Source organism: Ixodes scapularis, unplaced genomic scaffold, assembly GCF_016920785.2.
Source record: "Ixodes scapularis isolate PalLabHiFi unplaced genomic scaffold, ASM1692078v2 PGA_scaffold6__148_contigs__length_123643588, whole genome shotgun sequence".
Taxonomy (NCBI): domain Eukaryota; kingdom Metazoa; phylum Arthropoda; class Arachnida; order Ixodida; family Ixodidae; genus Ixodes; species Ixodes scapularis.
The window spans coordinates 84,895,736-84,911,384 of record NW_024609881.1 but is presented as its reverse complement, the minus strand read 5'-3'; the positions used below and the strand labels follow the sequence as shown (position 1 = coordinate 84,911,384).

Genomic DNA, 15,649 nt, shown 5'->3' with positions numbered 1-15,649 from the left:
TTTGCCTGTGGAGCTGGCATAAGCCAGTCAGTGGGATTTGGACAAACTCTTATGCTTGATTTACCTTGACTGGACGGATAAAGTCACTATGTATACTGTGATTTGCGGTCTATAAGTTGCACCTGTATACTTTTACGGTCAGTGCAGTGAAGCGATTGAAAAGCCCGTGTAAGTGTATTATGAACGCAATATTATACAAAGTGTCACTTTTTAGGATCAACAAATTTGTTTAAAAAAAGCCCTGAAGGCTTCACTAATATGGCTTGTGTGGGCGAGTTAATACGGCCCGGGGGGGGGGGGGGGGGGGGTACGACTAAAAAATACACAAGAAACCAAACCAAACAAACGTCAAGACACAACACAAGTGTTTGTTTAGTCACAAGTCACAGAGGCAATCAAAACAAGTGCAGATAGAAATGCGAGTTATAATTTATCTTTGGAGACGAAACTTTTCGAAATATATTGTAGCGTTTCAGCAGGGGTGTGGCCGAGCGCTCACCAACAGGTATTGCACTGCCTCTGGGATCGGCTATGCAAGGAGTCTTGGACTCATTTGGGTGTGGAGGCCAGAGAGTCTACCCCCGAAAAGTCGAGGGCCAACATAAGGGGGGGGATCAAGAGATTTCATAGAGAGCACCTCGTGCTCTCTGCTTTTTGTGAACTTGCAGTTTCGCCAGTGACATCTTTGTCTTTGCTTTGTTTATAAGACTACTTAGGGCCTTACCTGATATGATAGCAAGAATAAAACGGCACAACCCAGTCAAAATGCTGGCATTTTTTAGTAGAACAAGAGGGCAAACACACTCACATTTCCATTGCTCAGTTCACTCGGGAATTAATCGAGCTAAACATGTCTAGAAAAATCTCCTCATTGGACAGTTTCTGCTTTCCTGGCGACTTTTATAGCAACATTCTGAGAAAATACTTGTATTTTAATGGCAGCTATTTTCTGAAGGCAAAAATCCCGAGCTTATAGCTTTACCTTTGGCATTTGCTCATGCTGAGCGAGAGTTTGTGCAGCCGACATGCATCTTTGAGCGAAGAGCTCCTGCTTGCAGCTTATAGTAGCGGAATTGTTGTACAGGTGATTTACGACAAAAAGCTGGAAAGCAAACACTAAAACGAAACGTGAGGGAAATGAAAAGAGAACAGTATAAACTAGGCGAATGCGTCATGAGAGCAGAGCTATGTTTCGAGCGGAAATGAATCGGCGACATGAGATCATTATGGCGCATGCCATTTCTAGCTCTCAAGACATGGGAAGGAGGGGCTCGTAGCCAATTGCCTGCAGGCTTTGTCCGAGCAACTTGCCTGCCGTATGCGGCCTGCAGGCCGCATGTTTGAAACCCCTGGACTATACAGTCACGACTCTGCAACAAAAGACATTTCAGGACGGGAGAAAGAGGATCACAAATTACATTATTTTGAAGATTGTTGCAGATAAAGACTTCTGTGTGGTTGATCGAGTGTACATAGCCGAAGACGCTTACATTAGAGAGAAACACTGTCAGTGCGATGGCACGTCACTGCAATTTTCGGGTGGTTCATTCAGAGGGGCTTCAAAATTCCTAGCTGGAAGTGTGTCATGTGGAACAGCCCTATAGTGAGGTCTATTTCCATTGCACAAGTCTCCATACGTACACCCCTTTGGGTGAGACATTGTCATGTCAAAAAGATATGTTGTCAATGAAATTTCACATAAGTATGTGTCCACAAAAGAGTTTTTGTCAGAAGACGTCACTGTGTGAGCGAATGTGTGTCTGTGAAAAATTGTCTGCGAAACGTGTTTCAGCGAAATGATAAGAGCCTGTCTTTAGCAGTACTGCTTACTTACGTATATGTTCTTTTTTCGCCGATTGATGGCACTTAAAAAGACAGATCGCTAGCAGGGTAAATTTGACGTGTTTGCGAGCTCTGTTTGTTCGATGTTTGTGATTTTTAAGGTTTAATGTTAGGAAGAGAAAACTGGAATTACTAAGTTTACTTTTATGAAAAAAGTTGAATTATTAACACCAATTCGGGTTTTCCCGCTAAATTCAGTGGGAATTTTGCGTTACATTTTGCATAGAATAAATTCTTGTAGCCCTTTAAACATTGATTGAATGAAAGAGTTTCAATGGAGGGTGCTTTATCTTGCTATATGAGTCAAAGTGAACAAAAAGGTCTATGGTACCTTCGAAATTGATGGAATTACCAAGTTTCAATGGACGGTGCTTTGTCTTGCCCGCACAAACATTGAGCGTGGTTCTTTAAAAATTGATTTAACAGACGAGCTTTGTGTCTCGGGATGCAGACGACGTGGACATCATGTACCGGGCGTGCGTGTTTGAGTACGCCATCCACGACGCGTCCCCCTGGTGCGCCGCGTTCGACGAGGCCGAGCTCAAGGCCATCGAGTTCCGGGAGGATCTGGACGACTACTACAAGGATGCGTACGGCCTCAAGCGCAACTACGCCCAGGCATGCCCCATCGTGCGAGAGCTCGTCGGCCGCTTCAGGTGGGGTGGCCTTTCACCAGAGCCGTGTATTGAGAGAGTGTGGTCGATGGGAAGAGCCGGGGGAAGTTGGGGTGGAGCGGCAAAAGCGTCGCCGCTACCAGCACCGCATATTTCCCCCGTGATGATTCTGCGAAGTAAAAATATCCGAGACGACCTTGAAGGAACCGCGCACTGCGGCACGGGTATTTTTTGTTTTTGGATGAGGCTGAAAGTGCATGAATGGATAATGGCGAGAGATTGGTGGAAATAGGGAGTTTCAAGGTGCTAAGTGCATGTACTGAGCCAGAAAAGGTGACACTGGCAAGAGATCTTTACTGGGGTGCACGATCAGGGTTAGGGCCGAAATTCACACGGAGTCGCGTCTACGGTTTTCACCGTCCATTCAGTCATGGCTGCCAATCAAAAGAGATAAAGTGCATTCTGAATGTCATTGCAACGTCAATGTCACGTGCGTTTCCCTTTCAGTTACGAAGTGTCACAAACTTCAACTCTAGCATGCTGAAATGAAATACTCGAATAGATCCTTACCTACAAAGTGTGACTTTGCAGGTAAGGATCTATGGCGGTGCCCTGAGACCAGACTTGCAAACGTGTATAGTAGCAACAAATCATTATCGCAAAAAAAAAAAAAAATGCTTGCCAGCCGGAACGACTAGGTATTCCCAACACGGAGGTAAAAAGCTTTTTTAAGGGCAACTCCGCTTCATTTTTGGTTTTTGAAAAAACAATGCAGTCCTCTTCAGTATCGCCTAGGAAGACCACACGTGAAAACTTACGACGCAGTTCTGTCTAAATGTTTCTTAAACGGTCCGGCAAACTTTGCAACTCGCCAAGTTGCCAAAATCGGCTGACTTGAGCGGGCAAATTCAGGCGCAACCAACAGCGCAGTCAAGGCTACGGCATGGGCGGAGCCAACATTGAGCTAAACGCCATCTACATGGCCCCCTTTTGCTTGTTTTCACTTCTCCGGGCGAGCGTAGCGCATGACGTCAGCAACGTTGCCTCTCGGCGCTCAGCAGTGTCCACGTGATTGGCGTAACGCGCCTGCGCAGCGCGTTTCTTGGGAGCCGTCCGGCCGCCCGCCGTGGTCCCGCCATTACCGCCGTCTTCCGCGTCACAACCGCCGTCGTCATCTCACCGATTGTGATTATTGTCTCTCGGAGTTTCGTCCACACTACGGACACCACGTGCGCGCACACTTATGCCGCAGTTGTGCAGACGTCGTCGAATGCCGTAGACACCAAAACGTGGCGAAGAGTGCGGTGCAGACGACACTCGCGCCTGCCACACGCCCGCCCCAATCCCGCCCGTCGTTGGGCCGAGGATCACGTGACATCTCGTACCACGTGATGGCCATGTACTTGGCGACCCGAGGCCAATGTTGCCGGGCGGAGCCGAAGTTTTGGTTTCGATTTCCGCTTGTGTTTAAAATCAGATTTAAAAATATATATCCCATTTTTCGCGAAGCAGACGACGTAGTGTGTTTTACTAGGGCTTTTTATTTTGAAATCAATCATTATCCCCGAAATCTTCGGAATTGAGCGGAGTTGTTCTTTTAGGCTATGTGATGTTAGCAGAGTTGAAGCTCGGGGAGACTTCCAGTTTCGAGGGACACACCGCCGACCAAACCAAAAGACGTATTGGACGAAAGGGAGAGCTGATTTAGTGCCTCCAGCTGTTTTGGTCACCCTGGGGGGCATTCCCACCGACCGTGACCTCTACTTTCGGCTTCACTTGGGATTTTCTCGTTTTACAGTCTTGAGCTGATATGTTTCCTCCCCTTCTTCCTGCCTCCGTGATTCCTAACAACCGAAGGGAGGTTGTTTGTTGGACTTTGAGCCACAATTTCTTCGAAGGAGGGCGGTGTTGGAACATCGCACCTGCAGTTGCAGCTTGATGCTGAGCTGCGATCTGTTCTTTGCTTTCATCTATGCCACCGGAGAGAAGTAAAGTTCACCTTTATTCAAGTTCCCAAGCCACTTTGGAACTCCCAGCGGAACCTGTCGTGACCCACCTTGGGGTCGCAACCCAAAGCAAACAATGTAATACATGGCTGCAAGTCGAGACAGTCTGCTTTGTGATTACACGGTGGAATTGCGGCAATCTAGGATAAAGCTGCGTGTTTTCTTTTACTTGTGCCGAGATAAACGAAGAAAAAGTGACGCACTGCAGACTCTCGCAACGTTAAAAACGTTTCATCGCCTTTTTAACGACTATTCACTCTAGCGTCTCACTGCGTTGTGGCGGCTTACGTCGATGTACAACTCCACGTTGCCACAGCAAACAACCGATGCAATGCTTCTTTGCCCTGGTAACGGGGCAAACAAAAGTAACGTCGTTATCTTTATCATGACTTCAGAAAAATCAGTATAACAACAGCTACGAGATGCCTTCTGAAAAAAATTGACTCGTTACAGTTAAAAGTAATGAAAGTTACAGTAAAACGTCACTTGTAATGCATTAGTGCCCGAGACTGCCTGTATGAATATACTTAATGCTATGTTTTATTGCCTCACCTACTTTGTGAGTTTTCGTTGTACCTGCTGTACAAATAAACCTCCGTCGCGCAGAAACGTGAGCAAGGACCCGTCGCAGCCAACGAAGCTGCTCTACTTCTCGCACGCCGGCGGCTTCAAGAAAGTAGTGGCGCGCCTCGGTCTCTACCGCGACGCCGAGCCGCCGCTGGCTGACGGCCTGTGCCGGCAGTCTGGACGCGCCTGGCAGTCGAGCCTGGTGTGCCCGTTCAACGCCAACCTGGCGTTCGTGCTGTTTGAGTGCACCGGCGGCGGCCACCAGGTGGCGACGTTCCTCAACGAGGAGGTCCAGCGGCTGCCCGGGTGTCCGTCGGAGAGCTGCCCCCTGGAGACATTCTTGGAACTGTACGACGAGGTTGCCCGGGACTGCAACGTCACCGAGATCTGCTCCGCGTGACGCCGACGGCGCGGCATTGCGGGAGCGAGGACACGGACCGTTTGGTACGGCATTTGCGGTGTGGATCGAGTCGGAGGCAGAAGGGGTGCGAGTAACAATAGACCCTTTTTGAAATTCAGTCTGGCCACCTCGACGACTATCATAACCCAAGTGTATATCATACGTACGTGCTAATGGCTTCCTTTCGACAGCTGATGAAGGAGGAATTTCGAGGCAGGCAGAGCAGGGCTTGAACATTCCAGACATTAGTTCGCCGCATTGCTGTTTGACGTCGGCGAGACGGGACTTGTGAGCTTCGCGCACATTTAAGCATGTCGTGCAAGTCCTCGGAATGCTCGGCTTCGGCACGCTGGCTGCTCACAACAATAAACTGTGGTGAATATTACCAAGAGATGTACTCGGTAGCACCTCTTTCAGAGGGGTAGTTTCTTTGATACTGTTAAAACTGGAACGAATAGAAAAAGCAAGAACTGTACAGCCAAGAACGCCGTAACTTTCGTACGTCTGCCATTGATGAATAGGTACTGAAATTTAACTGCCATTAGCATACAGAAATTTAAACCAATATTGGAGCCACTAGATGGCACTGAATTTCTGAAAGGGGCCTATTGCGTTACATATGCATCGAGGATGACGTCTAGGACGTCATCCTTGACGTCGATCTCTAGGACGTCGTCCTATACATTCCTAGATGTTGTACTAGACGTTTCCCTAGATGCCATCCTTGACCTTGTCCTCGATATGTGCACGGCAACGCAGTTGCTTTCACAGCTTTCGCATTTCTACACATGTGGGCCCTCCTGTAGTTTTGATTTAGCTGGCATATTTCACTCGGAGATTTGTAGCCCACGGTCAATGTAGGTCAGATGCATTGTTAGATATTAGAAGGAAAAAAGATCCTTCGAGTAGTGACATGGCAAATTTCGGTAATTTGCCACGTGATATAACTTGGCAGAAATTTTCTTCTAAAAGCTAAAAACTCAGCTGTCCTATATTATTTATGGTCTGCGAATTTTAAATTGAAATGTACCAGCTAAAAAAAATATTGTAAAGTTAATTAGGAAATATTAGTTAATTAAGTCACCAATTGTTTCTCTATACTTGTGCCCTGACATCTGCCACGGGTGATAACGTCATTCCGCAAGAATAATTTCTTTATATCCAGTGTCTTTTTTTGTTTTGAACGTTTACCATCTTAGAAAAACACCATATATACGTCTAGACTGCGGGATGCTAGTCTGCCTTACGAGGCTCATCGACTCTCTGCTGTAGATGAGAAATTTAGCTACATTGCTGTATGGCTGCCTCACTTCATTTCACCCCAAGGCTGGTCCACACAGCCCTGTTCTCTTATGTTACGTTACAAAAGCTTACGTCCACTCACGCCTCAAGTCGTCGGGACGTCCATGCTTCGTGTTAAGCATGGCTACCGATTCAAGCAGATAGCCTGGCACGCGACCTTCGGGGCACTGACGTTTCAATGACGTATACGTAACATAAGAAAACGTCAAAAGGGAGCTTCTGGAAAACCTCAGAACGGCGTGATGACGTTTCACTAGGAGACCTAGCTTCTTTACGGCCCTGAAGAAGCTAGGTCTCCTAGTGAAACGTCCCCACGCCGGTCTGAGGTTTACAAGAAGCACCCTCTAGACGTTCTTCTTCCAGCTTCACTCCCCTCGGTGTTTTGTAAGCAAAGGTAAGCAAACGGTACTGCGTGAGCCAGCCACTGCATTTGCTTGCGACTGAGTTCTTGCGACCTCTTTAACGACAGGACATGCTGGCACCATCTATGAGGAGGTCCGGAACTGCATTTTACCAAAGCGAAGGTTTTGCGGCGTTTGCGAGATCGAACGTGCGTAACGTCAATGGGAAATGCCGGTTTGTAACGACGTCAAGTTTTTTTTCCAACTGACAAAGAAAGAATTGATGCGCAAAAAAAAGTAGGAATTTGTGTACCGAAAGAGCGAGTATTCCACAGAGTATATGTATTGCACCTTCTAGGTCGACAAAAAAGCACGTTGAAATTTAATTAGACTTTCAAAGATTCCATGGGACAACCGGTTTTTCGATAGCGCGTCACGAGACAACGCGAGCTCTTGCTTTTAAGTGCCGAGGGAACCGTCAGTGGCGCTTCTGCTCGTACTCCCTTGCATTTTACTTTCTTTTGTACAATTAAGGCCATATTTTGTTGCTCAACAATGGTACATCGTGGAACACGGTTAGCCAAAACGTGACGTGGGTCCTCGAGTTAGCCAACACCGCAAGTTAGTTCAAGCTGGCATTCGCAGCGTTCAAAGTATGCTCCGTGGCACCAATGGTGCGAACAAGCCGTGGCAAGTTTTCTTTGTCTTTTTCTCAGTATTGAAGCATGTCATCGAAACTACTATAGTGGTGAAAAATGCTCACTAAACCCCTGTGGTAAGCTTTCTGCATTTTACTTTCCAAGTAAAATGCAGAAAACCGCCGAAGTCGTGCTCTTGCCAAGAGTGTCTTGCAGTGTGTTTGTTCAGAGTCCAATTGTAGGAATGGACTAATTCAATAAGTCCCTGCATGCAACACTGCTCGAGTTGCACTCTGGGAACTAGTTGGCCAAGGAGGAGACTGGCATGGTTTTGGTTTCAATCGACATGTCGACAAGAGATCATACACAGAGTGTGGAGCATTAAAGGGGCCCTGCAATCATATTTAAGCGTCTACCTCTTTTGTGGTTTCCACGTCTCTTGGGGTTCGGGCAAGCCAGCGGGCACGGAGAGAATAACTAAATATCAGTGAGTCATATTTTAATTGGACAACGCGGAAACCTTCTCCACCTACGAGGGCGACCCGCGTTGCCGAAAGCGCGCAATATGTGACGTCTGTGGTCCTGGGCTTACTACTGGTCAGAGCCGCTAAAAGCTTTTTTTTTAGTCGAGATACAAAATATAAGTGTCACGAACCGTTTCAATTATGTATGAAACTAGTTTTTGTTCAGTATTTTAGATCAGAAAAGAAACCAATGCAGTTCATAAAGTACGGAAACAAGAAATGACCCGTCGACAAACCCGCCACCAAGCGGCGAAAAAAACGGCGCGTACTAGAAAGGCCTAGGGGGAAGAGGCTTTGGCGAACGGCAGGCGTAGAAAGGTCCCGGAAGTACGCGGCGGCGCTGCGGTCGTATACCGGCTCGTGGATCCGACCAGTTCCAAGCATTCCGAAGGCTTTCGGCGCGGGCTTGGCTGGCGCTTTGGCCATTTGGCGGCATGGCAGCGCGAAGTGGCTCCTGTTCTGAACCGATCTTTACCCTGTGTTTGATGTCGTATGTGGCCAATGAAGTGTTATGCCGAATTAGTCTTCAATCGCGCGGCAAATGCAATGCGAGCCACTCTGGCCGCCCGCTTGATACAGCCTAGTCAACACGTGCTTTAGTGGCGCCCTCTCGAGCCGTCGACACTGAGTGCGGCAGCCGTGAGCGCTCGATGAGCTCACTACTTCACGGCCACTCAAGCCAGGACCTACGACGTCATGAAGGAGGTTATTCTTTGCTTGTTTTTGTAATTCCAATTTGCCTATAACTTTTAAAATAAAGCGAAATTTGAGAAAAGAAAAGTTTTTTTAAGTTACTACGTTCAGTGCGCTCAGGTTCGGTCCAAATTAAAAACTAGTCAAAAAGTTATTGCAGGACCCCTTTAAAGGGGCCCTGCAATCACATTTAAGCGTCTACCTTTTTTGCGATTTCCACATCTCTTGGGGTTCGGGCCAGCCGTTGGGCACGGAGAGAGTAACTAAATATCAGTGCGTCATATTTGAACCGGACGACACAGAAACCTTCTCTACCTACGGGGGGCGACCCGCGGTGCCTAAAGCGCACGATATGTGACATCTTTGGTCCTGGGCTTACTACTGGTCAGAGCCGCTAAAAGCTTCTTTTTAGTCGAAATACAAAATGTAAGTGTCGCGAACCGTTTCAATTATGTATGAAAGTAGTTTTTCTTCAGTATTTTAGATCAGAAAAGAAACAAATGCAGTTTATAAAGTACGGAAACAAGAAATGACCCGTTGACATCCCCGCCACTGAGTAACCCTCGTGAGGGTAACTAACCCTCGTGAAGGTAACACTTGTGACACTCATGATCCTCGTGAGGGTAACCCTCGTAACCCTTGTGAGAGCAATCCTCGTAACCCTCGTGACATCATTATGGGTAACCACTCATAATGCAACGTGCGGTTACGCCGTTGCATGCCACGCGCGGTTACGCCGCTTGCATGCAACGCATTGCATGCAAACTTTGCTCGTGTGTTGCGTGCAACGTGCATTGCATGCAAGTTTTGCATGCGCGTTGCATGCAACGCAGGTTTACGCCGACGGCGACGCCACTCAAGCCGGAAACGGGCGCCTAAGAGCTGCGCTCTAAAAAGTCCTTGCAGGGCCCCTTTAAAGGGGCCCTGCAATCATATTTAAGCGTCTACCTTTTTTGCGGTTTCCACGCCTCTTGGGGTTGAGGCAAGCCAGCGGGCACGGAGAGAGTAACTAAATATCAGTGCGCCATATTTTAACCGGACGACGCGGAAACCCCCTCCACCGACGAGGGCGACCCGCGGTACCGAAAGCGCGCAAAATGTGACGTCTTTGGTCCTGGGCTTGCCACTGGTCAAAGCCGCTAAGAGCTTTTTTTTTAGTCGAGATACAAAATATAAGTGTCGCGAACCGTTTCAATTATGTATGAAAGTAGTTTTTGTTCACTATTCTAGATCAGAAAAGAAACCAATGCAGTTTAGAAAGTACGGAAACGAGAAATGACCCGTCGACATACCCGCCATCAAGCGGCGTAAAAAAACGGCGCATACTAGAAAAGGCTAGTGGGATGAGGCCACGACAAACGAGGAGCGTAGAAAGGTCCCGGATGTACGCGGCAGCGCTGTGGTCGTATACCGGCTCAAGAATCCGACCGGTTCCGAGCGTTCCGAAGGCCTTCGGCGCGGACCCTGCTGCCGATTTGGCCATTTGGCGGTGCGTCAGCTCGAAGTGGCTCCCGTTTTGAACTGATCTTTACCCCGTGCTTGCTGTCGTTTGTGGCCAATGAAATGTTATGCCAAATTAGTGTTTAGTCGCGCTGCAAATGCAATGCAAGCTGCCCTGGCCGCCCGCTTCATACAGCCTATCCAACACGTGCTTTAGTGGCGCCCTCTCGAGCCGTCGACACAGAGTGCGGCAGCCGTGTGCGCTCGATGAGCTCACTACTCCACACTACTCCTCCTCTAGTTCACGGCCACTCAAGCCAGGACCTACGACGTCATGAAGGAGGTTATTTTTTGCTTGTTTTTGTAATTCTAATTTGCCTATAACTTTTAAAATAAAGCGAAATTTGAGAAAAGAAAAGTTGGATTAAGCTACTACGTTCAGTACGCTCAGGTTCAGTGCAAATTAAAAACCAGTCAAAAAGTCATTGCAGGGCCCCTTTAACAGCTGTTATCTCATGTTTCCTGGTCCCGAGCGCATCGTTTTTGGTCTTTTACCTAACCTAAATGGCTAGATCTCGAAGCTTTAACAACACAAGCCCGAACCATACGTATTTTTGTATCCGAGCTTTTGTGTTAGCGTTTCGAAGTATGTGGACGAGCCTGTGCTGGGAATCTCAACGCTAGGAAGCTGGGAGATCTCGTTTGTGCACGAGTCAACACGCTGTAACAACCAATAAGTATGCATGCACCGAGCTGGCACCTTTACATTAGTGTTGCTGATCAGGAAGTTTGTTACTTGTTTTGTGTATTCATTGACAAAAATATACCTTTTTCCACTTTTCATTTTTATTATTACGCTCGAGTATGCGAGGTAAAACTCGGAGACGCCATTGAAAGCTAAAATCCAACACTTCTTATCTCTGATCAGTACTGACCCACACACTGCACGAAGTGAAGTCCCCACCCACTTGCATTCTACTGATTCAATATAGCTTATGCATATGAAGTTATCCTACAATCATATATAGACAGATTCGCACATACAAACCGTTTTTAAGAAAGCAACAGTAGAGATCTTGTGTGAACTTCCACTAGCATCAAACGAATTGAAGGATTCCAAGCACATTTGATGGTTACTAATGGCTATAAGATATGTTACGTTTGCCTTCTTCCTGATTGAGTATGCCAAGATAACTTCAGACGCACCGTTGAGACACAGATCTTGGACGTTGGTAAAAGCTTGTCCACAAATGGCTTAGCGGGGAGTAGGGGACACTTGTTAGGGCCTCTGTCGTAGCTAGCCGATCTCAGCGTTTGCGAAAACTCCAGTCAGCATAAAATTTGAGTGGGGATATATGATGACACGAGGAAGATTTCATAGGAACTTTTGTGCAGCAGTGAGGTTGAATTTACTCCCTTTCCTTAAAAGTTCATGCGCCAACGTCGGGCTCAACTTTGATACTCCTGTGAGGATGCGGCTTGTTTCTCGCCCAATGAAGTAACAAGAAGTGGACGTTTGGTAAACAAAATATGTGTAGGGCTCAAAGTGATCAAATTTTAGTTGTGGTTCACCTGTACTAGGCGGGAATATTAAAATTGATTTCAAAGATACAATTTCGGGATGAGGCAAGTGTAAGCCACGTCTTACAACGTTTGCATTTGCACGCACAATATCCGCCATGTCGAAAACCAAGAAAAGTGCCCCAGTCTTTCTTCTATATCGCTCTAGAATGCTTAGAGTATTGTACATTCGTGGGAAGTCAGATGATCGAAAACGCAAGCAGCGCATTCGGTCAAGGCGTGACAGCATGAACTGAAGCAGTTCAATCGAAACCGAGACCGAGTGGCCTACTAGTTCACAGAGTGCACTGGCCGTCATTTCACTGCGATGGGGCACTTTGAATTTTGGGAGAAGTCAATTGCAATTTCTAACACAGCCATCTTGGTATTTGTTTTGTTGCCCCAAACAGCGACGCAGCAGGGACCAACGGAGACTCGATGCCGTTAAAGAAGGCCACCTCTCCTCGTGAAGGAGCGATTCCCCCAGAAATCGACACGTGCATCAGCTACATCCTTCATTCGACCAGTGCATAGAACCTTGCGCCCAGTTCATTATACTTACTTATAATCATCATCATCATGCCAAAGAACTGTACCCCATGAAATTTTTCATTGCCGAGGTGTCAGAGTCTACAAGCGCGGCAGTGCAAAGCGGGACGCCTTGCGACTCAAGCTTCAAGCTCAGCAAGTTGTCTTACTACGAAACATAGCCGCTTGCAGTGTGCCAGGGACAATGCACTACCAGTCAAACGAGAGTTTTTTTCAAAACCGCGTATTCCTCACTATCCATTTTGAAACGCGTTCGAGGAGAAAATAAAGCCATTTTAATGCCATTTTATTGCTCAATGGAACTGTCATTAAGCATTGTTTGTCTCGTACGTTGCATGCACTGCTATCTACTTGTGAGGGTGCTACTCACTACTTGCGTGAGGTGCTCTCTCAAGTTGTGCTACAAACGCACATTTTCACAAGTCACATGCTCAGCGTTTTTGAAAACAAGAGTGCGCGGAGCTTACACAAGATGTGCAGCAGGTGCAACAAGAACTTGCACGAGTTCCACACAACTCATGCTAACACTTGCACTTAGAGGGTGCGAGTTAATGTCCTTTAAAAAGAACTATTAATTTGTCCTGTCCTAATGCTATACGAAGCTTCTATTCTGATAAGGGCACTATAAACAGTGTTACATTTGTGCTACGGTCATCTTTAGATGCACCCTAAATTCTATCCCGACCTTAAATATATATTCTTCAAGGAACCTATTTGTTTCAGAAAGCCCAAGTCCCTAGAGAAATAACTAGCTTTGAAGCAAAGGCTGTGAGTCATTAAAGGGATACTTCAACAAAATTTGAAATATCCCTGTCGTGTTCAAAAATAGGTTGAATATGATCCACAATATCCGTAAATGACAATCGCATGTTTAAATTTTGAGCCTGGTGGCCAGCGTTGCCAACTCAAAAATTAAAAACCCGCAGTCGGAATCCCAAAAACCGCTAAAAAACCACTAAATCGAAAACACAGCGCAAAACGACTTTTTAGACACTGTTTTTTTTTTTTGCTTTAATTCTTGAAAAAAGTATAATACCAGTATAGATCATATCAATGCCATCTGAAAGGAAGCTTTCCTTTTATTTTTGACTAGAAATCTGTCACGCCACTTCACAGCTCACCCAGGTGATCCGAAGTCGAAATTTCCGAGTGAGCGCATACGAACATGGCAAGGGACCCTTCAGCAGTGAGTGACTAGTCAGACCCGTTCAACTCGTAGAGTCGTCTACTACCAGAGGAGAAAGGTGCAACGGCCGAAACATGCTTCTTCGTCGCAGCGTGCGCGACCAAATCCACGTTCTCCGCAGATAGTTCTGTTTTGAAATAGCGGCACCTAGCTCGTCTGCTATCACCAGGAACCTCCAGTAGCCAGTCTTTAAGTTTAGGGTCTTATAGCCAGTCTTTTCTAAACTTTTGAGCGTACTTCACCACGCCCATTTCACGAAACAGTGAAAAAAAGTCAAAGGAAACTTGGAACATCTATGCTGTTCAAACGTGCGCGCACAAAACAGGGAGGCATGTTCCGACATTCGACGCCTTAATGTTTTGATGACGTCACAGGCGTTACTCTCACAAACCAGAACATTACTGAGAGTAAGCAAAAAGACCACTGTGGCTTATTATCCTTGTCTTGATGAATATTAAAGGTGCATAGTTGATAGTAAATCGATATAGCTTGTATATCGCTAAAAAACCGCCAAAGTTTTATAAAACCGGCTAAAAATCCCGCCGCCCGCAAAACAATAAATTATCCCGCTAAACAGAACCAAAAACCGCTAAGTTTAGCGAGAAAGCCGCTAAATTGGCAACACTGCTGGTGGCTGTATTTTTTGTTATAAACGGCCCACTCTGGCAAGCGCTCCGAGAAGGCCCAGCGGAGACCACGTGACATCTAACGCAATCGTGATGTAGGTCGTCTCAAGACGAGCAAAGCTACGGCGAGGCTGACGTCGAGAGGATGGCCTAGTCGTTCCAGCCACCGAACCGGCTGCTTTTGTACGAATTTTGAGTGACGGGTTAATCTTCTGTAATCTTGTAGGGGGACAATAGCGACTTCTGCGACACACAAAAGGCATTCTCGGGAAGAGGGGAGTTCCTCCTGCCCCTCTTCTCTCGTCGTGGCCGGAGACGAGACAACCTCCGTCACTAGCTGTCAAGGTTCCTAGACGGGCATTACAAGCGAGGCGTTAGCGACATCCACCAGGTGCTCTTTGCTAATCGTTTAATTCGTTTTCAAATTCCTTTTCGTGACTTTTTTAACAAGATATTGGTACGTTCGATGTGATGCTGCTTTTTTGAACACATATAGACCAAAAAATGAGCGCCGAAATTTCGTTGTAGTATCCCTTTAAAGGACAACTCCACTTCATTTTTGATATTTAGAAAACTATGCAGCCCTCTTCAGTATCATATAGGAAGACCACATGTCAAATGTTACGATCTAATTCCGTCTATATATTTAATAAACTGGCCAGCAAACTTTCAAACGAGCCAAGTCGCCGAAATCTGCCAACTCTAGCGTGCGACGTGAAGCACAATCATTAGCACAGTCAATGCCACGGAGTCGGAGCAGCCAACATTGAGCCACTACGTCGGAGGCATGTCTACATCATTCTCACGTTTTGTTTGTTTTTACTTCTCAGAGCGAAATTGAACGATGACGTCAAGAGTTTCTCCACCCTCTGTTGGCTGAACGGCATCCACGTGATCACCGCAACGCGGATGCGCTAGTTTGCGCTGCCCTGTGCGCTTATCGGTCTATGCTAGATTGCACTTGTTCCCCATGTCCGGTTTCTCCACTCCCCGCCTCCCCCGGGCCTCACCGTTCACGCCATCTGAAGCGGCCTGGCCGCGTCACGTGTCCTGTACCTCGCCCCCACAAACGTCACAAGACCATGTGGTTCGACGTGACGTGGCCATGAGTCTGACGACACGAGACCAATGTTGCCTAACGCAACCAAAGTTTCGGTTTCGGTATCAGCTGATGTTTAAATTAAGATTACACAAATAATATTCCACATTTCGCGAATCCGAAGATATAGAGCTGTTTAGTAGTGCTTTGTTAAATGGAATCACATTAAGCCTAAATTTTTCGGGATTGAGCGGAGTTCCCCTTTAACTGTAACTTCGAAATTAAATTAAATTTTTACATACATACTGTGCTGCGTCGGGCA

The 15,649-nt window shown here is 46.7% G+C and overlaps 1 protein-coding gene across 3 annotated transcripts in view; it reads left to right on the top strand.

The window, feature by feature from the left end:
* The window catches only part of LOC8028712 (multiple inositol polyphosphate phosphatase 1), a 50,223-nt gene extending 37,463 nt beyond the window's left edge, over positions 1–12,760 (top strand). For all 3 annotated transcript variants that reach the window (XM_040210420.3, XM_029993854.4, XM_040210418.3), the window contains exons 8-10: positions 2,294–2,498; positions 5,069–5,473; positions 12,338–12,760. In XM_040210420.3, coding sequence (XP_040066354.1) covers positions 2,294–2,498; positions 5,069–5,429 — 566 coding nt within the window. In that variant the 3' untranslated portion in view covers positions 5,430–5,473; positions 12,338–12,760. The remainder of the gene's footprint in view (positions 1–2,293; positions 2,499–5,068; positions 5,474–12,337) is intronic.
* Positions 12,761–15,649: the final 2,889 nt, after the last annotated feature.